Genomic DNA, 24,567 nt, shown 5'->3' with positions numbered 1-24,567 from the left:
CTGAGCCCACAGTGTCCTGTCTCCCCACGCCAAAGAGAAAGGGCACTACGTTTCTCTGCTGTTTGCCTGTTTTGTTCAGCTCGCCAGTTCCTCAGTATGAGGTTTGCCTTTCTTTCCAGTCCTGTAACGTGCTGTGTGGTGTCAGTATTTAATAACCAGCAATTCATCGTACTGCTTAGACACCTCTCACTGACGTCCTAGAGAAGCCCCTGTGCCTTTGGAGGCCAGAAGCTGCTGATCTGATATCGTCTCTTTGTTGAACATTTCTCCTAATGTACAGGCACAGTTGTTTGGGGTTTTTTTCAGGCATCCTAATTATCTTCTTCCAGACTCTGTGTTACAGTGATGACTAAAGGCAGTGCGGCTTCTGATCCTCTGCTTAGGATGCTGTATGATTTAAAAAAAATAAATTCCTAGCAATGATGTCTAGCCTGCTGAGCTGTCTTTTTAGCAGGCTTTAAAAACCACGTGAAGGCCTCACGAGGGTAGGTGTGTAGTCTTTTGGTCTCCCAGTCCTGATGACTGAGCTGGTCCCTGGGTCCAAAGGCGTGTGCTCGCATCTGGGTGGGACTGTTGGTTCTGCTGCTGCTGGGAGCCAGACTCCTTTTTCTGCAGAGTCCTGCACTACGATGCAGGTGTATCACCTTCAGATATGACGTAAAGCTTTTAAAATCACACTCCATGAGCAATGTAGACTTAAAAAAAAAAACTATAGGAAAATGTCTACTGTGTTAGCACCTTGAGCTCACCCTCCTGCCAGGACAGATCTGCTTTGTGTTTCACGTAGAATCACAGAAGGGTATGGGTGGGAAGGGACCTTTCCAGCCCACCCAGTCCAACCCCCCTGCCAGGAGCAGGGACATCTCCAACCAGATCAGGTTGCTCAGAGCCCCGGCCAACCTGGCCTGGATGTTTCCAGGGATGGGGCATCCACCGCCTCTCTGGGCAACCTGCGCCAGTGCTCTACCACCCTCAGTGTGAAACATTTTTCCTAATGTCTCTGCAGGCCCTTTGTCCAGCTGCCTTTGGGAAGGGGTCTCCATGTCTAAACCAACCCTTCCCCGTGTTTTAGTGCAGTTGTATTCATTGTTATTTGTCATTTAACTCCTTCTGTATTTTTAGCCCCAAAACACCAGTAGAGCTTTTCCCAAGACAAGACTTTGGAAGAACCTTTTGGTTTCTGAGGTGCCTGTTTGAGAGATCTCTCTCGAATTATCAAAGCAGCCCATTTTGGCTTTTTGACTTGTTTTAGGGAGCCTTGGAAAACACCTGAATTGTATTGGCTTGTGGGTTTTTGGGAGGATTTCCTGCATTTTGAAGTTGTTAGCTCACCTGACATTTGGTAACCTTCTCTGAGCGCCATTGCTTTCCTTACCCTCTTCCATGTCTCTGCACTAGTTTGCGTTTTCTTATTTTGTTCTCCTCTGCTTAGGCTTCAAGTCTTCCTCAGTCCTGAATATTAGTTCTTAGCCTTCTCAGTTTGTGGACTTATTAATGTATCATCCACTCTCTCTCCCAGAAGATTAATAAAGAGATTATGTAAGGCTTGTGTGGTGCTGCTGATCCCTCTAGTATTCCTCCAGACATCTTTCAGCTACACACTTTGATGTCTGCCCTGTGGTTTGTGTGTATTTTTTTTTTTTTCAGTTAGCCTTCCATCTGGACTGGCTTAAATGGACTTTAAAGCAAAATTTTGTGGAAACACAGCGTCAGATGATTTAGTAAGATCCCAAATTACATCTATGCCAAACATGAGAAAGAATGTGTCATTTTTAATAACATAAAGAAGTGTGCAGTTTACCAGCTGCCAACTCAATATTTGCTTTAGAAGAAAATCCTTACATAATTTTATAACAGCAAGCTAAAATCTGTGATTCAAACTATATGAACTGTATGGTTTCAAGCATTGACGCGGTGTGATGTGTACTGCAAATTGACTTGGGTGATGACATCTGCGTTGTGAGACCTCAGGAAATTTGGTTCTTTCATGCAAATGGAAATGAGTTAGTTTTTGGGTGTTGTTTTTTTCAGTGTTTTCTGTATTCTTTTGCTGTAGAAAAGTATAAACTTGTATTTTGGAGATGAGTTATACAGCAATGGAAAAACCAGTGGTGGTGATCTTGCACATATAGCATAACATGAATAGTGCAAACCCCCCTATGGCAACTTTGCACTGGATTTTATTTGGACAAAGGTTTGATCCAATGGCTCTTTGGTGACATTTTGTCCCCTGCAATGTGGCACAGCTGACATGCAGCAGCCAGCCCTGCTTGTCTTGCCGTGTGCCATGAGACAGAGATCCATTTCCCCGGGGCTGGAGTCCTTGTCTTATTGATGGAGACAGAAGAACAGCAACGGGTGTAGAGCGTCTTTCACTCCTCAAATGGTGTCTCCAATGTGACTGGGCATGAGGGACCATTCTATGGCTTATGGAGCCCTGTGGTCATGTTTGGGTTTGAGAGAAGGTTCTTAGTCTCCAGGAGTCCCTTATGGATCATAGCTGGGTAAAGAAACTGGAGTGGGTGGTTCGTTGTGAAAAGGGAAATCATGGAGGAAGTGCTAGGGTCTTCCAGTGGTTTCTCTCCTCCTCAGCCTGTGCAGGAGTGGCACAGGGTAAGAAACACAAATCTGAGCCATCCCTTCCTCCACAGGCTTGGTGTCACTGGGTGATACAATGGGGTAAGGTTGGTGGCAGCTGTGACAGATGCCCACTGCATCCAGCTCAGCTTATTTATTGATGGGCATGTGATAAATCTGAGGTTGAACCTTGCTGTTTTTCCTTTTACAGAGGAGGTCATGCTGGCAGAGGAAGACAAGAACGCAGAAGAGAAATCTCCTCTAGACGGTAGGTCGTTTTGCTGTGTGGTTTTCCTCCTGTGATACGTGAGAGGTTCACCTGCTGTACGCTGACATGGCTTTCCATTGCAACCAGGAGGGTGTGAGGAGCACGCTCTTGCATGCACTTGGCATAAAGTGGGCTAAAGAGTCCCTGTTCCCATATTGGGTCATTTTGAGGTTGCAGGTGGATGATGAACAGTTATGTGACACACCACTCTAGGATGGGGATCTGCCCTCGGGGTAGGTCGGTCCCTATGGTGCCTGTGAGACCACAGCGTGGCAGGGACACCCATCAGCCTCTGCCGAGCGCGGGAGGCTGTGTCGGTGATAGGCTGCAGGGCGGATACCAGAGGAGAAATGCAGTGACCGAGAGAAGGCAGGGCTCCAAACCGAGGTTTCCGAGTGGATTTGACAAAGAGACTAAGACCCCTGTTACTTGTAAGCAGTAAGACATAACAGGGTGTGGTGATCCTATCTTCTGGCGAGTGACCCTAGCGTTGCAGGACGGCTGGAGGGACTGAGCTTCGGACGCAGGCGCTGCGAGGCTGCGGGGGCTGCTCTCCCTGTGCCTCCAGACTGATGAGCTCTTAGGATGTGACAGCCAGTCAAAGTTCAGTTAAAGATTCTTCCCTCTCCCTTTTCTGACCATCTTTCGTCCTCCCATGTCTCCTCCTTTCCCCTCCCCTCCCTTTCCCTCCTCTTTTTTTTTCTCCTCCCATTCACTGTCAGGGAGGGCCGCCTCGGAAGGGCCGATTCAACAAGGCACGGCACCGGCAGAGACTAGCAGCGGCAGCAGCTACAACAGTGAGTGGATTGCAAATCACCAGGGGCTTAGGCGGCACAGCGGGGCAGTGCTCCTTCCCCGCAGCCCCGTGCGCCCAGGTCACCGGCGATGCTTCCCATGTGGTTTTGCACCTTGCCTCCGAGCCACACGGCTCCTTGGGCCGTCAGACGCCCGGCCGTTGGGTCCGTCTTGGCCAACCTGGTGACCTGAGCTCAGGGGAGGACTCGGGGATGGAAGAGCTGGGGCTGCAGGAGGTCAGGGCTGAGGTGTGCTTGGCAAATCTTCGTGCCTGTGCGCGAGTGCGTTGGGTGTGTGTGCACTGGGGAAGTTTGTCCAGCAGCCAGGGCTGTTAGTCTCCAGCTGCAACGAGTGTCTGGAAAAGCAGTCCAAAAAGCTGAGCGGTGGAAGCAAATTAGAGGTGGGTGCAGGCCATGGAGTAAAGACCCAGGTGTGCTAAGGCTCCCTCTATACCAGTAAGCTAAAGGAGCCTGGCAACCTTCCCAGCCTTGAAGCCAACTGGTGTGGGTTCACAGCCACCAGCAGCCCACATCCATGCTGGTAAACTGCCTTAGACTCCAAAACGGGGACGTTGCATACAAGGTGCCTGTACAGATGGCACAGCCTAATTGCTAAACACATGCAGAAGTTTCTGGGGAGAGAAGACAAAGAAGAAGGTGCTCGATTCATGCTAGAGAGTGTTGTAAAACTGCTCCTAGGGCTGGTTATGTTCCAGTGCTGGGAGTGGCCCTGGATATGCTGGAGTGTGCTGGGACAGATGCAGTCTGAGGACCCAAAAGATGGTATTGCTGGGACTGAGGATCCAGCCTACTGCTGGGTGGGGAAGAAAAGAGCAAAAGTGGTTATTTGCAAAAAAAAATTGGACCCAGACCACAGGTTCAGAGCATCCTCTTCTCTTCGAGCCTCTCCGAACCTGGGCGATGTTCCGAGCGTTTCCTTGAAGCAACAAAAGCACTAACGCTGGCCTTAGCTGCGGAGGAAGAAGCGCATCCATTTCTCTGCCAAGGCAGGGAATTTTGTGTAGGGTGAGGGGAATCTCTCGTAGGACCCTGCCCCGGGGCAGTCGCTGCAGAGTGCGTGGGTTTGCTGTGTGTGCCTCCTGAACAGTCTGTATCACCACACCGTGGGGTGTCTTACTGCTGATAGCAAGCGGTGCTTAGTTACTGTCTGTCTTGAACTTGTTACAAAACTTGTATCGACGTATTTTTTTTTTCTGCTAGTTCTCAAGGTTTGCAGGTAAGGTGGTCATGGTACCAGTGTCCACACGTCACCCCTCGTGCACTGGGTAAATGGTGCAGACCTCTCCCAGCCTTGGGGTGCAGTTCTCTTTCCCCGGCGAGTAAAACCCTGTAGCGACATTTACCCTCCCCACAAAAGATGCTACCGGACAGGGTGTGTTTTCAAAGAATTATGACATTCCCAGAGGGATGGAGTTGTACAATGGGTGCTATTAAGAGCATATTCACTGATTTGTGGCGGTTGCTTTCAATGTAGCGTTTCTGCTGCTCAAGGCATTGCTCTGCGGTAAACCCTGTGTCTGAGCACTGTGAATACCAAGTTCTTAATGGTGCACGCTGTAAACAGCCTTGATGTTGTTAATGGATAGAAGCACTCATCTCATCACCCACCGGGGCTCAGAAAGATTCAGTGACCCTGCCCATCCTTTCCGCCGTGCTAAAAGGTCCAGCAGCCGCGGTGACTCCCCCACCCTTCCTGCACATGCTGGGGTGAAGCGTAAGCGTGCAGAGCCGTGCCCAGCAAACCTTCAAGATCTGGAAGGTTAGGTAGATAAACAACCCTGGCATCGAAGCATGCGGAGGCCCTGCAAGGTTGTAGGTTGATTTGCTCCAGCTTAACTTTGTGTGAGAGCTTTAAGCTGGCATTGGGAAGTAAATGCTGGCCCTGGAGAGCGAAGGGAGGGGGAGAGGGAATCCGCTCTGAATGCTCATGGGACATTTTCTCTTTAATTTGCACACAGTGTTGAAAAGAGCTGCAATAAAGAAGAGCAAAAATGACCTGATTCATGCTGAAGAAGGTGAGGACCATTTCACAGACATTTGCTCTGTTGGTGAGTACTGGCTTCGCATTCCCCGAGGTTTCGATCTCCACCCGAATGTGTTTGTGTCATGTTTCCTCCAAGCGGCTCCTTTGCTCCAGAAGCTGCAGTTCCAAGAAGGAGAATTGTCACTGCTCCTGCAGCAGCACTCAGCTTACCAAAGCCAACGGCTTCATGGCTTTGCCCGCTCCCCTGCTCAGCTGTTGCATGCTGCACCCTTTAAAAGAGCCCTGCCAAAACGCTTGGAGAATCCGTGCGGTAGTGGCCATACTGCTCAGAACATGCTTGTTTGTGCTAATGAAGCCCGAATAGGTCAAACAATATTGCTAAGCCTCATCTGTAGCGGGGAGGAGAGGAAGTGGATGTGTGGTCACGTCTGTCACTAATGCACACTGTAGGGTTTTGTAGCCATTGCCATGTGAATGGTTACTGGGAAACACTGGGCAGTGGCCCTAATTTTCGTATTCTTGCCTTAGAAGAGGGTCTTAAAGCAATTCTCCGCACTTTTAAAGCCAGGTGTGGAGAAAGCACACCTGTCTACATGCCATGACCCAGGTGCCTCCAGTGCAGAGCATGGCATCCTTCACAGCGCAGCATTAACGGTGTGAATTTGGTGCGTTCAGCTCTGGAGAACAAGACCCTGTCGGGCTGCAGAGGCCCTGCTTGTTCTGCAGTTAACAGAGAGCCGATTCCCTCTGGAGGTGTGTCCAAGTGGAGAGGCAGTAGGCAGGTCTGGGATCTGCAAGGGGGACAGGCTCTGAGCACACAGCACCTCGTCTGAGGGATGCTGCTTGGACATCAGCAGAAAGAGCTGGCACTCATGTGCTTCTCCTTGCTGGCTGGTAAGAATTCTTCCCACCCACTTTGGAGCTAGCTGTTTTGCTTATTCCTCTCCCTCTTGTTGGAGTCGGTATTTTGTTTTGCTGCTGAAGCAGCAGATGTTCTCATTATCTTCCAAAGAAATGTCTTGGCACCCCAGTTACGCATCCAGAATTTGCTGCTTTGTTGGAAGAGCAGCAGCACAAATGGGTCTTTTGAGAGCACGCGTCCGTGTGTGCTTGCGAGCACGAGTGCCTCAGATGCTCTTTGGAAATTTGGCATTAACATTTTAAGAGGTTACAGCTGCTGCTGGATTTTTTTCCCCCCTCCCCCCTTTAAATGGAGACCTGGTTGCAGGAAACGAATGTTGCTCAGCATGTTACTGACACGGTCACCCACTGTTGAACGGCCACTGTCCCCCAGGCTGAGCAGGCTGCAGGGTCTGTGGCTCAACTGCTGCCACTTCTGTGAGAGGTTTGCTGCTGAAAGATGGCAAAAATGCAGCAACTGTGTGCATTTTTGTTTTGTTTTATTCTGGACAGCTTGGATCCCTGCATGGATAACAAGGAATGATAATTTTTGGAACATTTGTTCATGATTGCAATAATTATGAGGTCTTTGCAGTCACATCCAAGTCCCTCCGGGCTCTGGGCACCCATGCCATGCAAACAGATCTCTGAATTCAGCATTTCAGGTGACAACGGATGACAGAGCATCTGGGCTTGTGGATAATCCGATGCGGAGCTGGGAACTGCCTCGGGAGCATATGGCAGGGAAAATAACAGCAGTGCTTTCCACCTTCTGCAAGTGGTTCACCCACTTGGGAAAAGTGTTTTTGATTTTGATTCACGGCACAAGGCAGAAAAGAAGACATGGGTAAAGCAGATACTTCTGGAGGCTCCTGAAAAGGCTGAAACTCTGCATAACATAAACAATCAGATCATATGGGCAATTATGCATAAAGAATATGTTTTTGAGAAAAGGTTTTTGTGGATGGTTTCCTATCTAGCTGATGGGAGCATAAGGACTGTGGAAGAACTAACAATTTAATTGCCGAGTGCAGCGTGGAGATGCAGACCAGACTTTGACAGGTCTCTTGCTGGCTGTTGACTGAATGTGTTGCACTTTAATTCAAACACAAGTACCTCAATGAGCCTTATAATTGTGTTATAAAGCTCTAGAGCGGTAAACATTTCCCAGTGTGTTCTCTGGAGCTGTTCTTAGCTTTTATTCTTTGCTTTGCTCCTAACTCTCAGCCTTTCTGCACTAATAAGCATGCAGCAGTAGATGCTGGCTCCTCCTGGCTTCTCATCCTCCATGCTGTACCAAGCACAGGACAGTGATTGCCAGACAGCAAAGCCTGGAGAAGTGGATGTTTTCTACTGTTAGATCCATTTAAATACTGCTGCTTTGCTTTTCTGGGAGATCAGTAGAGCCAGTAGAGGGGGGACAGAAGTGCAGCAGACTATTCCCATGCAAATCTGAGAGTTTAGACTGGCTTGAATATCTGAGAGGTCTTTACCTGCTGAACAGGATTATGATATCCTGCAGCCTCTATCTTCAACTGCAGTTAGTTCGTTTTGTTGTCTTAAAGAAATAGATAAGCAATATTATTATTATTTTTTTTTCTAAACTGACAAAGGGAGGATTATCAAACTAACAGAACAGCAGCGCGCTGAGCTTTTCCGCAAGGATTTTGTCCAAAGCGTGGCCAGGGCCAGCTCAGAGTTTGGTGTGTTGGTGGAGGGCCAGAAAGATGGATTGGAGCAGACAGCTTGTTTTCTCCTGGAGAGACTTCACAGCACGCTTGTGTAGCTGTGAGGCTTGGAGAACCCATTGCTGTCACATCTGGATGCTTCATCCTTTCTATGGGTGCTGTGTTTGATGTTATTGCGGGATGAAGCAGGGTGAGATTCCCACCCCTCCCAAGTGTTGAAATGTAAGTGAGCACGCTCACAAATTTGGCTGCGCAGCCAGAACACTTTGTTGGTGCAACTCAGCCATCTCCAACAACAGCCCACGCAAGTCACCTGCTCCCACAGTGCCTGGTCCGAGACAGGACAGTGTGTGTCCTGGTCAGCCCTACCCACTGCAAGGCTCCGTCCCACGATGGGGAAGGGCAATAGCGTATTCTCTTGCCACAAACCCTCTTGAAACAAGGTTCAGTAGCGGTTCCTGAGGGGGTGCCAGCACAGCGTGAAACAGGTAGTGGACAGCCTGCGGCAGTCACGATTTTCCCTGCTTGGAACAGCTTCTGTTGCAGAGGAACTCCGACGGATGTACGTGATTTCTCCTGCCTCAGCACTGGCTGGAGATTGCCTTCTAGTCATTCGTTTCAACAGTCCCTGCTACCGCAGGGGGAGAGCTCACATTAGGAATCATTGCTTCCCTCAGCTTCCTATTGTTAAAACATTTGACGCTTTTCCAAGGTTTCAGACCAGACTTGAAATGTAGCTGATAAAGGCAGAATTGATACAAAATTGTGCCCATAATATGGTGCATGGGGGCAGATTGAGCCCTCTGCTGTAGAAATACACAAAGTTGGAGAGTAAAATAAGGAGACTTCACTCATTTGAGTAGTAAGAGCTGGATCTTTGTCTGGTCCTAGGAGCAGGGGAGGCAGGGACCAGTTTTCCCGTTGCTGGCTACCCAGCTCCAAGATGATGTGCTCCATACTGTGGGCAGAAATACCACCGTGCCTGGTGCTTTCTGTCCCTCCAGTGAACTGGGAACCCAAAAGTTATGAGTTAAACTGGGCCAATCAAGATTGCTTCAAGGGGTTGGAATCTCAGTTCCAACTGGTGGAGCTGGGCATTTATTCATGAAGTTTTAAAACTCCAACATTCACCCTCACAGTGTCATTGCAAGCGAGATGCCCTTGCTCAGCCCATGGTTGATGTGCCCAGCTTTCTGCTCAGCTGTGTTGCTGGTGCTTGGGAGAGGGTCTGTGTGCCCGGGCACGCCCCCCGGCCTTTCTCCTGCTGGGATGTGGTGTGGTGACTCTCCTTTCTGTCCCAGGGTCTCCTTTTGCCCGCGCCAGTTTGAAGAGTGGGAAGAATGAGAGCTCGTCCTACTTCAGGAGGAAAGAGAAAATGTTCCGGTTCTTCATCCGGCGCATGGTGAAAGCTCAGAGCTTCTACTGGATCGTCCTTTGCGTGGTCGCCCTCAACACGCTCTGCGTCGCCATGGTGCACTACGACCAGCCGGAGAAGCTCACCACTGCGCTGTGTGAGTACCGGGGACTCCATCTTTCCTCTAACGAGGTCTTGCATTTTTTATCACTCTGGGCACTGCTGTCGCGTCTCTGTGAGATCTGGGTTTTTTTGGTCTTTTTATGCCTCCCTCAGAGGAGGCTCAGAAATGCATTAATGAGTGGTTCTTGTAACTCATGAGTAATTAAGTAATACAATTCAGAAAAAATCCACCAGGACATTATGCTGATTTGAGGTGGGAACGTGATCCCAAACATCATCTGAAACTTCAGATTTAGACACGTTTAAATTTTGTAACACTGCAGGAGGATTTGTTGTGTAGCAGGCTTTATGAAAGGAGGGGGGATGGCTGTGTCCTTGGGTAAAGGCAGATTTCTCTGTCTAATCATCATCTGCCCAGAGAACTGCAGAATTCGTGCCACTTTGCAGCTGATCTGCATCCCTGGGTGATTTCTGTTGTGGACATACTTAAAGCTCTGCTAGTGCTGGCGTCCCTGGGACAGCAGCGCGTGCAACGGCTGGTGCTGTTGGGAGATAAAAATGTCTATCTGTGCTTATAGAATCATACAGTAATTCACTACAGTTGTAGCAATTATTGTCATATTCTTTAAAAGGTTGCAACTTCATAGGAGGTCTTTTTTGATAATGTCTTCCTTACTAAAGGTGTGTGATCAGATGGGATAAATGTAATGATGCCCTTCTGTGAAAATATGTGCAGTGGAGATGTAATCTTCTGTACGGTGTTATTTCTACTATATTTGTGCAAAAGCTTTTATTTTTACATTCTTTGTCACCTATCAATTTAGGCTTCAGATAGTCTATAAGTGCTTTTGAAGTATATTGTTTTTTTTAAATTGTGTATTGTTCTGTCCTATGATGATAAATCAATGGAGGCAGCTTTCTGCAATCAGAGCCTTTACACATCAGTGTTACACTGAGATTGCAGACTTGCTCGCATGACCTGTTTTAAAAAAATGTGGAATATGAAGAGAGCTTTTTTCATTTATTTTAATGAAGATTGTAGGCTATGACCCCAAGAGATTGAAAATTTGTGGGAATATCATAGAATCATAGAATGGTTTGGGTTGGAAAGGACCTTAAAGCCCACCCAGTTCCAACGCCCCTGCCCTGGGCAGTGACAACTTGCACCAGATCAGGTTGCTCAGAGCCCCAGCCAACCTGGCCTTGAACCCTTCCAGGGATGGGGCATCCACCACCTCTCTGGGCAACCTGGGACAGTGCCTCACCATCCGATATGTCAATACGGTGACACTGGAAGTGGGACACTGCAAGTCTTTCCTTCTGAAGGGAAGGGATGGAGAGTTTGTTTCTGGAAGTTGGAGCCATTGCCTTGACCACTTCTGAATCTATAAAACAGCCAGGGACAAATGTTTTGCTCAGTACTCGGTATTCAGATGTGGCTAGTTTAGAATTTTTTAAGTAAAACTTCTGAAGCAAGAGAACAGAAGACTAGGAAAAAAAACCCCAAAATATTTCAAATGATCTGACTTAATAACTGTGGCTTAGATCATTAAAGATACTTATCTACCTAATTTTCCTTGATTTATATATAAATTAGATACTTAAACATTTCTCACCTCAGATCCTCAGGTCTTACCTTATTATAAGGAAGCAAACCTTTGAAGTTTTTTTAAATAGACCTAAAAGGTCAAGAATACTAGCTGTTCTGACTTAAAAAACCTCCCTCTTAATACTTGCTGAAATATTTAATACCACCAGGTAACTGGAGATGTAATGAGAGATCCGTAAGGACAGAAACTTCTTTCAACTCTATTTTTTTTTTCAAGATTTAGACTGAAAAGAGAGACAGACTACACAGAGAAGTCAGTCTTGCTTATTCATTGCCTAAATTTAACAGAGGAAATAATAAGCTAGATTGGCAGAGTAATTAGAAGTTTGAGGCTTAGGATTTCCTCTTGCATTAGGACTAAATGTCTAGAAAAAAACCCTCCTTTCAACTCAAAAAAGAAGGCTTCAGATTTCCAAACTCAGTTTCGGGAACACCTTATGCAGTAACTTTTCTAAGAGAACATTAAGAAATCTGTGAGCCAGCAACTTCTACTAAATATCCATGTGAGAGCTGGAGGGGATGTTTCTGTGGATTAGAATTAAAGATACACCTCTGTGTGAAATGTATCTGGGACAGAAGCCGTAAATTAGGTTCCCAACCTACCTCAGCTGAAAACCAAAGGTAGGGATGATTGAAACTGTGTAGTGCCTGGGAACAAGGGTTGAGGTGGGTCCTTCTACCAAGAGCTCTGGATGTGTCCATAATGGCCAGTATTGTGAACTAGTTTCAGAGAAACTCGGGTGGCATATTTTAATTTCTTGGTGCCTAGGGTACTACCTACCTGAGAACGAGTGATCCCTTTGAGTTATTTTTAATGGAAAAGCCAGAAAACACCAAAGAACCATGTGTACTTGAGAGTTAAACCCTTAGCACCCTTCCAGCCGCCGGTGTTTTCCTGTGTCTCATCTGCCTTTTCGTTATCTTTGCACCATTACACTGCCATTTACTGTACGACTTGAGTATGTGCTTTGTCAAAATGGAAACATCTGGGTAGATGTTTCACAAATCAATCTCTTAGATTCACTAAAAGACATGCTAGCGGCTGCAGATAAACAGTATTTGGAACAACAATGTAATTGGTGAGGGCAACGCAGAGACGGGTCACAGACAAAACCAGAATATCTGAGGAATCACGGGTTTTGTGGGTGTTCCTGTATTGGTGTAAGCGTTGGGTCTTTAAAGAGAATGGTACAAGATTAGCCCTCGTGACATGGAGAATAAAAGCCAGAGATGCAGAATGAATGGTCATTGTGGAAATTCTAAAATACTCTAGATAATTTTATCTTGGGTTTGCTTTATTTTTTTTTCCCCAAGATAATTTTCTCCAAGACAAGAAGCAGAGGTGCCATGGGTTCATTCTGGGGAGGATTGTGTCTGGTGTGTCTTATGGCATAGTGTAACGGAAACTCTGGGGAGAAACCTCTTTTAACATAATTTTAGAACAAAGAGCTGCTGAAAATTGTCCACTGAAAAGACTTACAAGTTCAACCTCTGCAATTACAAGAGTCCTGTACCTCCAAACCCTCCCAGCTTTTCAGGATGATGAGCTGTAGTGTTGCGTTCATGCCTGTCTTTGCATTGGTAATGACCTAAAGGTTTCTGCCCGCTTTCCCAGGGGATGGCATCGTTTTGATAGCACAATCTTTCCTACTAATCTAAAGTTGAATATTGAATGTATGTTTTGTACCTTAAGGTAAGTGGGACTTTGCGTGGCCTGACTGGTTGTTTTGTTTTGCGATCATGATAGGACTGGACTTGGCCCCTCTCGCTCCTGCCCCCAGCCTGATTAACCCTGCAGCACACGCCTTTGTGAACGAGCCCGGCGTGGTTTAGCCCTCGAGGAGTGCTCCTTGAAAGCCCTGTTCTGCCCAAGATTGGAGCACATATCCGTTAGATATAGGCTGAACAAGACACCGCAAAACCAGGGGATTTTAAATAGCTCCTGGAAATACTTGGCAAATTCCTTTAACTGTGAGAGCGACAGAGTTTAAAAACAGCTTTAAAATTAATCCACAGTGAGTGAATGCCACTACAGAGGAGCAGAACTTGGCTAGTCTGATGGAGAGCACGAAAGAAGGAGCCAATTCCAATTATGCTGTTTGATGGAAGGTGTTTAGAAATGAACTAGTGAGGAGTTTTGTGAACTGCAGCAGTGGGAGAGGAGCGTGGTAAAATCTGGGAGGATCCGCTAAACCCTGAAACCCTACCCAGGCACCTTTAATTCAATTATACCTGTCCCTCCAGGGAAAAGTTTAATTACATTACAAATTAATTTTACTTTAAAGAATGGTTGGTAAAAGCCTACGGGTCTGCATTGATTTATTTTTCCCTTGGTCTTTTCTTTTAACTTTTCTGCTGTTGAATTGTTCTGATTAGCTTTCTCTGCTTGATATTCCATGTTCCCGCAACTGCTTTGAAAAATGAACTGTAGGAGCTTAGAAACGGGCTTGAGATTTCTTTAGTCTTATTGAAAGAGCTGCTGAGAAATTCTTTGAATTCTTGGAGTATGGTGAAGAATCAGACGTACTTTATGCCCCTTTAATTATCCCCAAATTAGATCAGAGATTTTCCTTCTCTGCATGGAAAGGACTCCAGTGCCGCATTGCAATAGGACCTCTCTCATACTGCACACGGGCACATGGCGTGTTCTGCTCACCAAATTTGATTAAATTATTTGCAGTTCCCTACGACACTGTATCTTTGAGGTAGCCACTCATGACTGTCATCTGTTTGTGGTAATTTCCACCATTGCTGGTATTCTCAGAAAAAAGAGACTTCTGTCAGAAGACAACCCTGTAGTCTAGCCTAGAAAAGCACCACTGGGATCTAGAAGCAGCAAAGGTGCATCTCCAAATGAGAGGGCAACAAAATCCACAGTTTGGGCAGGCAATGGAGGAGTGGTGTTAAGGGTTTTTCCAGTCAGAACTGTACCTTTTAAAAATGTCTGCTGTAGTTCAAGCAGAAGTTGCAAGCCCAATGTGGAAACAGGTGAATGCGTTGCTGTGCTGTGCAGGAGGCCGGCAGAGGTGGTGGTGGTGGTCTCCTCTTCCTCTGGCTAAAGCTATGGAAGAAGACTGCACCCAGAGCTCTCTGGACTCCCTGGGGCAGGCTTTAGGGACCATGGTGAGAAGGTTTTAGGGCTGGATCAGTCAGGTTTCACTTGGGAAGCCCTCTCATCAGGCTTCCTTTCCCCTGTGGCTGCTGTTCACAAAGCAGCTCTCTCCATATTTCTCCAGCTAGCACTGCAGTGATCCTTAACTTGCTCCTCAGTTTATATTTCTCTAAAAACAAGATCCAGAATGTCTCCTTTTCTTTCAGGAAAAAAATTTTACACTGAGAGTGGTGGAGCACTGGCCCAGGTTGCCCAGAGAGGCTGTGGATGCCCCATCCCTGGAAACGTTCCAGGCCAGGTTGGCCGGGGCTCTGAGCAACCTGATCTGGTTGGAGATGTCCCTGCTCCTGGCAGGGGGGTTGGACTGGGTGGCCTTGAAAGGTCCCTTCCCACCCAAACCATCCTGGGATTCTATGATAAATACACTATTTGAAAACAGTATTTTATGGCCTGAGAATGTCTTCCCTGTGTGCTGCACGATGCTGAACCATGCATTTGGAGCAATTAGGCCTTTTTTGATGATGTTATGTTTACCTTTGAAGTAGATAGCCAGCTCCCTCTGGATATGAATACGCAGCATTTGCAATTGCAAGGAAAAGGCTTTCTGAAGCGAGTATATTTATGTCTGCTGAAGATTTCGCGTCTGCCTCCTCAAAGGAGAGGAAGTCATACTTCATTGAGGTTCTCCTCCTGGTTGGTTTAATGTATGAGGAGGATGAGTAGAAGAAAATAAAACAGCAGGCTTGGCACCTGCTCCTGATGATATTGGGCTTAGAGATGGGGCAGAAATGGAATTAATCCCTGGAAGATTGACCAAAAAGAGCCGCTAACTATCTAATTCAAATGTATGGGGCAAAAAGATGCTAGCACGGCCTTTGCCAATAGCACAAATTTGAAATTAAATAAGAGTATTTGTAGAAAACTTTTTTCTTTAAATCACATTACAAAATGCTTCTGCTTAAGGCAGATTAAATTACATGAGGGGTCTGAATACCAGGAGGTCCAAACAATGAAATTGCATTTTCAATTATATGGACAGGGCCATGTCAGAAGAAATCGTATTTCTGATCTGTCCGGTGAAGAAGCTGATTCATTTTGAGTCAATTCCTTCTGCCCAAGGAGTTCACTATGTTCATGTTTTCCCTACCTCCATCCCTTGTCCTCACAGTACTATGATTTGCAGCATGTGGTATCTGCTGATACGTAGCCGTCGCTGCCTGTTTTGAACTCTGCTCTTGATGGAAGTCATCAGCTGTGAAAGAATAAGTTGGTGGTTCTTCCAAGAGCAGCAGAAGGAAGTTGTTTCTTAGATGTTCTGAGTTTCTAATGTTTCTTGTGTGTAGGGGTTTGGTCTTTTTTAAATCAAATGTTTTTTGAATTCTGTTTTACTTAGAGGGCATTTGCTAGCTCTTTCTCTCCTATGATATTCTGCTTTTGCATGTGTGTTTGCAGGATGTGTCAGTCCAATGGTGGAACATTGCACTGGCTGATACCTGGTTTTTGCTCATGCTTCTGCAGGATGGGTGACTGAACATTAATTCTTGTTTCTTTCTTCCTTTTCTTTCTCCTCTTCTTTTGGAATTATAGTAATTGTCTTGGCAAAGTGCACTGAGATCTGTTGGTGAAAATTACAGTAAAAACCTCCTACCTAGTATTTTGGTTTTTCTGTGAAAGAGCACGGGGTGTACCTGAAATATAACTTCTACAGGGGAATCTGGTGGATAGATAAGAGGATGAGAATCTCTCTGCCAGAGTGAGATATGGAGCATTTGGAGGCTGTGCAATGCTTTCTGTAGGTCTGACCTACAACCCCTCCCTACAATTTTAGCTTTTGCCTGCTAACCAAGCAAGGCCACTGGTTCCAAAGCATTGGTTTGATACCAACCCTTGTGATAGGGAGACTTCACACTGAAGTCATCCTGATAAGCACCGTCTGACTTACTGAGCTCTGCTGAGAGTGAAACCAAAGATGGGAGTGAAGAACTTCCCTGCAAGGGAGAGACTCTTGTCAGCACAAACGCTGGTGCAAGCTTTCCCTCCGGGAGGTAACTGAAATAGGTGACAGCAGCAGCATGAGTTCTTCCATGCTCAGAGAAGGTGCATCTGCTTTATTGGGGCAGTTTTGCCTTTTGTTTCTTACTATTTCTAAAGTATGTAGGGTGCAGAATGGAAGTTTGGGATCTGGCCTGGAAGCCACTTTAAGCTTCTGATTCACAGGACCAGCTATTAATTAAGCATTTTAACATTCTTACTATTTGCAAGTGTGATCTTTTTAATTATGTGCAAGGAAATTCAATACCCCTGAAGACATATTTTTAAAAAATTAAATAATATTAAAATATTATTGGACTTGTCAGCCACCTCACTGTATGCCTGACGTTGGTTCACCTGGCCCCTTTCTCTCACTCTGCACTCCTGTAGCAGGGATTGCCAGCGTAACCATGGATGACTCCCTGCTCTGGGATCCCTTTGTGTTGGAAACGACTGTTTGATCATTGAGCTATTGCATCCAATGTCAGAAAGCAGAGAAAAGTTGTAGCACGGTGCAGGTGTTGAACATGCTTCTCCTAGCAAGTTCCAGGCTCAAAGGGAGATGGAGGTGTGCTGCTCCTTCGTGCGGCCGTGCTTTCCCTGAGCGCTGAGATCCCACGGATGGAGCCTACCTCTTAGTAGGATAAAGGCTGAGAAGTCTGCAGATCTCATACTTTGTCATCTTATTCCTCAAACGTGACCACTTTGTCCTTGATAGTCCTCTTTAATGATATTACTCCTATTTTCAAGCGGAGTAGGTTACATGGTATAATTAATACTCTCCTGGTATTTCCTCTCTTATTGCAAATGTTGGCAGAAGTGTCCTTGTAGGCTCCTCACTGAAGTGTTAATAAAACCTTTCTCATCTAGTTAATACTGCCTGGATTTCAGTTAACATTATGCCCGTGATATTTCATGATTGTCTTTCATTTAAAATTTAAAACCCCTTTTTATTGAAGCTGTATTTTTCAAGCAATTTCAAAAGACAAGCAGATGGACCTGGGCCAACCACACTCACTCAGTGTGAACGTGTGAGGCGGTGAACGGAGCAAAAGCCATGTGGTTTGAAAGGACCCTCTTTCCCCCCTCATCTCATTCCCCATGCAGTTAGCTGAAGCCACTTATTGCAGGAGGTGTACAAAGCACCTGGGATTCTGGATTATCTAGCTGAAATTTTGCCTTGTTGCAACTCGTATGCGTTGCCTCTTGTCTGTCTGTGTGCACCTTGGAGAAAAATTTGGCACTATCTTGTCTTTATCATTCCTGGAATTGTAAAACTGAAGTTACAGAAGTTGGCTTTCCTGTAGCATCTGTGCTGCTGCAGCGTCCAAGAACCCTCTGTAGTGCGCTGAGCAATGTGAGTAATCTCCACCTTTTTGAAGTTTGATTCTTCTCCTCATCCTTTCTCTAGAGAGATATGCCTTGTGCTATTTGGCTTGTTTTGGTAGTGTAGAGGTTTTTGCCCTTTTTGTGTTTGTTTTGAATATTCCATTGTTTCTGTTGCTGATTGGCCTCCAGATCTGGCTTGCGTGACTTAAAATGCCAAAGGCAGTGTTTTCTGTAGCTTACGTCCTAAAAACTTGATCTGGAAATTGAAGTCTCCAGCTACATTCTCTCTGCCCTTTGTTTCATCATCGGTGATAAATTTTCCCATCAAAAACTTCACAGCCTATTTGCCTGTGATATGTGAAGCAGAAGGAAACTGAACTTGCTCCTCCATAATTACATGGTTATACAGGCATAATAAAAATAAATGTGGCGATGTGCTAACAGTAGACACAACACCTCTAATGTGAGCTCTCAGAGGCAGCAGGTGTGTTGGGTAAGGAGGTATTTTTATCATGAGAGGATCTTGCAAAAGCTTACACCCCACTTCCAAAAGTGCACATCTCGTGTAGGTACAGAAGTCCTAAACATATATTTGCAAAACATTATCTGTGCAATTAAATGAGATCTTCAGCAGTATTAGATCCAGAATTTTCTTTTGAAATTCCTTTACAAAGACAATGAGAGTATTATTTAATGCTCGTACCAACCTTCCCACAGTACACATGAAAGACTGCCTTCACAGCTCTTGAAGGCTGAATACAGCTCATGTGTGTATAGAAACGATGACGTGAAACTGTCCTTGGGGTCTTGTTTGCCATTGCAAAGGGATTTTCTGGCAGGAGACAATCTGTTATGGGATAAATTATCATTGTTCCCACATGAAGAGAGCTGCTTACCAAGGTCTTGTGGACTAATTTAATCTCTTTTCCTGTTTCCAGACTTCGCAGAGTTTGTTTTCTTGGGTCTGTTCCTTACTGAGATGTCTTTGAAGATGTATGGACTAGGGCCAAGAAATTACTTCCACTCTTCATTCAACTGCTTTGACTTTGGGGTGAGTAGGCTTCAGCTGTGTGTATGACGTGTGTGGTTCTCCTGTTATTCAGTGGGGTTGGACGTTTAAGGGTGAGGATGGGAAATGGTGCCGTAAGGAGTGTTTTCTGCAGGGAGTAGTCATTGTATGAATTAGCTGCAGTGAAACACATTAAGCTTCCCCTAGTTATCATCCTTCTTGAAGAAATGTGACAGCTGGGGATTTAATTTCCTTGGTGAGCTACGGGGTATTCGCAGCATCAGCACCAGTAAATGCTTTGATTACTTCGAGATTCTCTTTCCCATTTAAATGAGGTGATTGAAAGACAAAAACTCACACATCTTATTGCTCATCTCCCCTATCATCCATTTAATGGCCTTTACCTGAAGATACATAGGCAGCACTTTTCAGACACAAGTGCCCAGAAGTAGGTCTGAACACCTGACTGGGTGACAGAGAGGCAATAACTCACCTCCTTTTGTTGAAGAAGCACAGGCTTTCCCTTTCCTGCTAAAATGACAGCTTTAAAGAATGAATAGTGGGGCCAGTTTTGACTACATCTAAGAAAGGACATTGTGTGCAGATGTTAATTTATCCATTAAAAGCCATTAGGCTGTAATCTGTCCTCACAGAGGTTAACTCAACTTCTTTTATGTTCAGTGTGGGCTGAGCACCGCATCCCCAAGTGGGAATTGGCCTGTAAGGTTTCTTTAACAGAGATAAGTAGGTTGTGATGCAACCATGAGCAAGGGGAAAACATTCAGTTCCTTGTACCCATCATCCAGCCCTTCTCTCCAAGATTTAGTCTGTTGTTTCTAGTCTTTACCTGCCAAGATGCTGGAGGTGATTCTTCTCCATGGTGGGGCTAAAACCTCTGCTTCAACTCTGCTCCCACAAGGTAGGAGGAGGTATTTTCACCTTCGGTAGGTGACCGCTTCTAAATCCAAGACTACAGCTAAAGCCAACTTCTCTTTTAGGTAAGATCAAAAGGAAAGCTCAGAGCTAAATAGAGATTAAACCAGCCAGCCCAAGAATCACCTGTGTCAAGCAGACTGAGGTGTTGCATCAGGCTGCACCAAGTGTGGGGCTCTGCTTTCTGGGCTGTCCATCGCAGCCGTTGGTGGCTCGGAGCATTGAAAAGCATTGTGCCGCTCTTTCTGGTTGCATAGCCTGAAGGATAATGTACAGACTCTGACTGTCAGGAGGGGAAACCAGAGCACAAATAACACAGATAATGCAAAATAGCTGGGTGTCTGTACGTTCAGAGTTGGCGCCTGATCCAAGCGGCAGAGGGCCTCCCCTCAACTGAAGCCAGCAATCTCATGTAAAACATAAACTGTACTGGCAAGATGTCCTGCCAAGGCTGGAATTAAGAGTGTGCCCACGGAGTAAAGGGGGCTGACACCCAGCTTTCATTAAATCCAGTGCATACCTAAATCCTCAGCGTCTGTCAGCTGAGTCAAAGACGTTTGTCAGCCGAGCAGCATTGCCGAGTTGGACTGCTCAGTGTGTCATTGCCTTGTTTGCAATGCCTAGTGACAGACACTGCATTGATGTCCTTCACCAATGGATTAAGTAGGCTCTGAACCGCAGCCGGCATGCCCCTGCGCTGGCTGCCAGTTTCCCTGGATTCCTGTACCCAGGATGCTCCTTCTACAACAAGATCTTGTACCTGATAGTCACAGGCAGGTGATTTAGGAGCAAGAAACCTACCGAGTCTCTGCTTTGTCTCATGCTATGGTAAATGCAGCACTGGCAATAAGCTTTGCTGAGTGTTTCCCAGGAGGTAACGCTGTTGATCTGTTTCCAATTCTTCCTTCTTTAGAGAATCCACTGGGATCCTACTTCTGGCTATGTTTCTTCCTCCTCACCCACCTTCCAGCCCCCAGCATTAATGCAGCTACTTCACCCCCACTGGAATTTCACGCAGACTGTAGTCAGTTTAGTCTGACAAACCATCAAGACGAAACCGTTCAAATGCAAAAAGTGAAATAACAAATCAGAGCAACATCAGTCTTGGGAGAAACAGTCCGGAGGAGTCTCAGTGAAACAGCTCCCAGGAGGCCGTGTGGAGATGTCAGGAAAATTAATTACCAGTGTAACATGTGGAGGGTCTGAGGAAAGGTTTTGCTGATTCATGAGGGATTCCCAAGAGTGATAGACTGGGAGAGAAAGTTTAGTTCCTTCTTTTTGTGATGGGAGCAACTGGATGAGCAACTGTTGTGTGTCTCCCTTCTCCACCACATTTTCCTGAAGCTCAGGGTGCTGCATTCCTTGCAGAGCAGCTGCAAGCCACGCTGTGTTTTTGAAAAGACATCCAGGTTTCTATTTATGAAAGGGCTTTCTGAGCTGCTGAGTCTCCCAGCACTGCTCAGGTACTCGGACACGGCTCCGCTGGCCCTGACTTCCCATTATCACTCCTCTCACAACACAAACCAGCGGCTTACTGGGGTCCGGTGATAATGTGTTTATGATGTGCTTTACGCAACTGGGAACCACGCTCCAGGGGAGCTCTGAAATGCTGGGTTAATGCAAGTAATAACAGTAATTGGCAGTGAAATGTCTGCCTTCTCTTATTACCCATGCAGTAATCTGTGGTGATATACTTGCCCATTCCAGTTGGGCTTAACCTGTTACTGTTCTGTCCTTCTTGTAATAAAAGGTTGAAGAGAAGATTTCTTCATTACTTGAAGTTAATTTTCTGCTAGCCTTAGAACAAACAAACAGACAAAATAAAACTTAAAAAACACCTTGACTGGGGACAATTTTTTCAATAAATTAAGCTGAGAGCCTGGCAGACATTGGATGCCCATGCTAGGGGCTTTGCAGGATCTCTTAACAGCTGTTATCTTAATTGGACTCCTAAAGATTCTCAGTTGCCAGAAGTTTCTGGTAGATCTTGCCCAGGTCTTGCTTCGCTGTTCTGTGGTGCTGTGGGTGAAGCCTTTGGGTGCTTCTGATGGGAAGGGGAGGGCGAGGCAGCGTCCCCGCGTCTCTGCAGGCTGCACCCACCAGCTGCGTGGCATTGGGAAATGAAGCGTTGGCATTTGTAGATGAGCTAGTCTAGAGAAAAAAAAAATATGTTGTCCTTCAAAAAAAGGTTATTTTAAGGTAGTGTGCTTGCTAGGGGAGAAAGCAACAAGTTCTGATTTGTGATTCCCTGTGCGTCTGTCCTGCTTCTAGGTATTGCCCCTTTTTAGACTGGGCTGCAGAAAGTTGGAACAAGGGTTTTCAGCGCTGTTGGCTAATTCATGGTTTCGCTGAAGCCTTCACGAGAAAACCATCGCAGCTCAAACTCTGATTCTTGATCTCTCCTCAGCCTCTCTAGCAGCACCACAAAGAGCTAAGCGGAAGTTTTGCCTTATGTAAAATGGACTCTTCTTGCAGGTCATCGTGGGAAGTATATTTGAAGTTATTTGGGCTGCAGTGAAGCCGGGTACCTCATTCGGCATCAGCGTGCTGAGAGCTCTTCGCCTGCTGAGGATTTTCAAAGTAACAAAGTAAGTCCGGCTCCCTTTCTGCTCATGTGAGACTTTTCATACCGTATGAAATCTGTATCACCAGCCCCACAGCATGCAGGAGTACTCTCCACACTTGTAAAAAAAAAAAAAAAAAGAAAACCAATCAAAAAAAAAAAGCCCCCAGACAACACCCCAAAGCCCTGTACTGGCTGGCACGAAGGTCTTTGTCCTAACATCCTATGTCTGCGCTGGCTCTAGTGGGTGGCAGAGTAGAAGAAAATTGCAGATGCAGCATCACCCTTCCCTTGGCTGGGCAATCTGGGTTTCTGGCAGTCAAAAGTTTAGAGAGCTGCTGAGCTGGAATCTGCATCCCCAAGGACTTGTGACAGCTCTTTCCCCAGCCGCAGGTACAGGTTTGTCTGACATCTTCAACCCTTTCCTCCCTTTGGGCAGAGGGCTCCACGATGTAGTGATGAGCTGCATGAGAACATCCTTCTTTTCTTTGTTTTTAAGATTGCTTAGAACAAAAATCTCATGAGGTGATCCCTTATTTCTCGTTGTAAGAGAAAATAAGTTCCTTTTGTAGTTTCTAAGCCCCATTAACTGCCTGCTCTCCTCATCTGCTGCTGATCCAATGATAATTCCTGAAGTGTTCAGTAACTGGTGAGCTGAGCTACCCCAGTTTTTGCTGGATACCAAATCCTGGTGCCTGAACTTCAGTATGAAGTGTTGCTGCTGCCTGTGCTATGTCTGGTCTGGGAACGTTGGAGGTTTTCAGTCTCAAGGCCATGAAGTTGAATTTTCACTAGAGTTGGGTTGCCACAGCTTTTTTTGTCTTTGTGCTCATGCATTGCGTTAACGTGCGCTGGCATCAGCAAACAGCTACCGCGCAATTTATAAATCCATCTACAGCAATTTCTGCAGGATTTAAAAATTGTAGTGTGGAACTTGATGGCATATTTGGGTGCTCCTGCTAATGTTTTCTACCTTACTTTTCTTTTTTTTTTCACACCATTACCTCCTCAGATCTCCCCTTTTTCCATCACTTTCTTACTTGTTCTTGGCTTGAAGTAACAAAAGGAGGAATCGCACCTCCCTCGAAATAAGACCAGCCACCCCCAAAGAGATAAAGCGTAGGTTGTCATACTTGAACTAAACAGTCGTTTGAAGTAACCAGGCACTTTTGTGCTCAAGCTTACAGGTTTGGTTAGCTCTGTAGGATTTGCTGATTTATAACTGCTGGGCAGATCCAGGATTTTTACCATTATGCAGATCCAGGATTCATGGGCAGTGCTGTATCATTTGTTGCACCGTGGGACAAAGGGGTTGGAAGCATGAAGTTCTGTAGATGTCCAGCCAAACAAGTGGGCGCCTGCCCCAGAAATGTCACTGTAGTCTACCTTCACATGAATCTTATTTATAGAAAAGTCCAGGCTTTGTGGGAAATTCATAGCAATTAATTGTCAGCAGTTAATTTTATTTGGAGCTGCTGAGATTTAGTGTATCTGATTGCGTGTTGTACTTTTAAAAATTTTTGGACATTTTTGCAAGATAAAATGATCTTTTTGCAAGTTTTGACTATTCAGGATTTTAACCAACATAATAAAGAGACGAAACCTGAGATTTAAACTAACAAAGCATATCACAGAGCAAGCAGAGCGCTCTCCCCCTTCTCAGGACAGCGAGTGAAATTCTCACCCCACTGATGCTGAGGTTCCCTTGACCTAATTATGGGGATTTTTCAGCTGAGTTGAAAGAAATGCATTCATTGCGTTACCAGAAGCCAGGTCCCCCCCAGCTCACGCGGGGGGATCTCAGCTGTGATGGGTCGCATTGTTCCATTGTGTGAGCTGCACAAACTCTGTCCTAGTGTAAGTCATGGAGAGCGGTCAAAGCGATGGCAGCTGGCACAGGTCGCTGCCCACCTGTGCTCATTACAGTCTTTACTCTGAAAATATCCTCATTCTCAGTATTTTTTTTTTCCCTTTTTGCATCTCTTTCATAGCAATTTTTCTCTGAAGCTCCCTGCCCTGTGTTTGTTTTTTTTGTTTTGTTTTGGTTTTTTTTTTTTTTGCCTCTATGTTTAATAGAAGCCATTTGCAGCCCACCTGCTTTGAATAATTGATGCTGTTAGACTTTTTGAGTCCTGTGTCCCAAATCAGTGTGACTGCAGACGGCGGAGCGATGCGAGAGTTAAAAAGTTAAATTACAGCTGACCTGAAAGGCGACAGCAGGATGCGCTGCGAGGGGATGCAGCCTAAGAGGGGCTCAAATTCATCGAGGAGG

At 45.8% G+C, this 24,567-nt stretch overlaps 1 protein-coding gene across 1 annotated transcript in view; it reads left to right on the top strand.

Annotated features, from left to right (window-relative positions):
* Positions 1–24,567, top strand: part of LOC104482992 (voltage-dependent N-type calcium channel subunit alpha-1B) — a 286,868-nt gene that overhangs the window by 152,224 nt on the left and 110,077 nt on the right. Inside the window, exons 9-14 of the mRNA XM_086763488.1 lie at positions 2,789–2,845; positions 3,568–3,642; positions 5,619–5,675; positions 9,534–9,743; positions 18,729–18,841; positions 22,208–22,320. Of these exons, the coding sequence (XP_086619614.1) occupies positions 2,789–2,845; positions 3,568–3,642; positions 5,619–5,675; positions 9,534–9,743; positions 18,729–18,841; positions 22,208–22,320 (625 nt within the window). The remainder of the gene's footprint in view (positions 1–2,788; positions 2,846–3,567; positions 3,643–5,618; positions 5,676–9,533; positions 9,744–18,728; positions 18,842–22,207; positions 22,321–24,567) is intronic.

The sequence above is a fragment of the Chlamydotis macqueenii genome, chromosome 20 (assembly GCF_036417535.1).
Source record: "Chlamydotis macqueenii isolate bChlMac1 chromosome 20, bChlMac1.mat, whole genome shotgun sequence".
In the NCBI taxonomy this organism is placed as follows: domain Eukaryota; kingdom Metazoa; phylum Chordata; class Aves; order Otidiformes; family Otididae; genus Chlamydotis; species Chlamydotis macqueenii.
The sequence above is the reverse complement of the archived record's forward strand: the minus strand, read 5'-3'. Positions and strand labels throughout refer to the sequence as shown.